General features: G+C 56.0%; 1 protein-coding gene across 1 annotated transcript; it reads left to right on the forward strand.

The window, feature by feature from the left end:
- Positions 1-7: 7 nt before the first annotated feature.
- On the forward strand, positions 8-739 carry DIO3 (deiodinase, iodothyronine, type III; the record flags this gene model as incomplete). Its single annotated transcript, XM_009074204.1, is given in 1 exon segment — positions 8-739. A coding segment is annotated over 1 exon segment (732 nt), but the record flags the coding sequence as incomplete, so codon positions are not given.
- Positions 740-1342: the final 603 nt, after the last annotated feature.

Here is a 1342-nt window from a genome sequence, read left to right on the forward strand (position 1 = left end):
GGCCGTGATGCTCTGGCTCCTGGATTTTCTGTGCATTAGGAAGAAGATGCTGACGATGCCCACGGCGGAGGAGGCGGCCAGCGCCAGCGAGGAGCCGCCCCCCGACGACCCCCCGGTCTGCGTGTCCGACTCCAACCGCATGTTCACGCTGGAGTCGCTGAAAGCTGTGTGGCACGGGCAGAAGCTGGACTTCTTCAAGTCGGCGCACGTGGGTTCCTTGGCCCCCAACCCCGAGGTGATCCAGCTGGACGGGCAGAAGAGGCTCCGCATCCTGGACTTCGCCCGCGGCAAGAGACCCCTCATCCTCAACTTCGGCAGCTGCACCTGACCCCCGTTCATGGCCCGCCTGAGGTCCTTCCAGCGCCTGGCCGCGCACTTCGTGGACATTGCCGACTTCCTGCTGGTGTACATCGAAGAAGCACACCCCTCCGACGGCTGGGTCAGCTCGGACGCAGCCTACAACATCCCCAAGCACCAGTGCCTCCAGGACAGGCTGCGGGCAGCTCAGCTGATGAGGGAAGGGGCGCCCGATTGCCCCCTGGCCGTGGACACCATGGACAATGCTTCCAGCGCCGCCTACGGCGCCTACTTCGAGAGGCTCTACATCATCCAGGAGGAGAAGGTGATGTACCAGGGAGGCAGAGGACCAGAGGGCTACAAGATCTCGGAGCTGAGGAGCTGGCTAGACCAGTACAAAACCCGGCTCCAGAGCCCCAGCACGGTGGTCATCCAAGTGTAAAAAGGACCTGGCAAGAAGCGCAGGGGTGGAGAGGAGAGGGAGGGCGGGAGGAGAGGTGGGGAGGGAGAAGGCACTGCGTCGCGGATGGCAGGAGCTGTCTTCCCGCGGGGACACTCGAAGGAGGCTGCTGTGCGAGCTTTCGAGCAAGACGTGCCATAGTCCTTTCTCTATTCAAATCATGTTGATTTGCCAGCCACGCTCTGTCAATACTGTATTTCCATGTGCGTTTTGTAAATAACTCTCTTTTTCCCCCCTTTTTTTTTTTTTTGGAGAAGCGTTTACTATTTTTTAAGGAGGCTCTCTTCCTACGGGATCTGTTCCCAACTGCGTGTGTGCGCGGGTGTGTGTCTGAAAAGTTGTGTACAAGTGCTCCGTGCTGCCTAGCAAGTGCTGACTGGGATTTCTAGTATTTCTTTGTGATGACCGATTTTGAAATGGGTTTCTCTAATACCAGGAAATCGCGTCTGATGTTGTCAAATACTAGAACTGCCAATAGCCAGAGCTGGACGGAATGTCCTATTTATGTGGGGGGGTTTTGTAAGACGTTCGTTCACCTTCCTTTTTTTTATGAATTTTTTTAAATAATAAAGGTTGAGTAAATAC

The sequence above is a fragment of the Acanthisitta chloris genome, unplaced genomic scaffold (genome assembly GCF_000695815.1).
Source record: "Acanthisitta chloris isolate BGI_N310 unplaced genomic scaffold, ASM69581v1 scaffold43624, whole genome shotgun sequence".
Lineage (NCBI taxonomy): Eukaryota > Metazoa > Chordata > Aves > Passeriformes > Acanthisittidae > Acanthisitta > Acanthisitta chloris.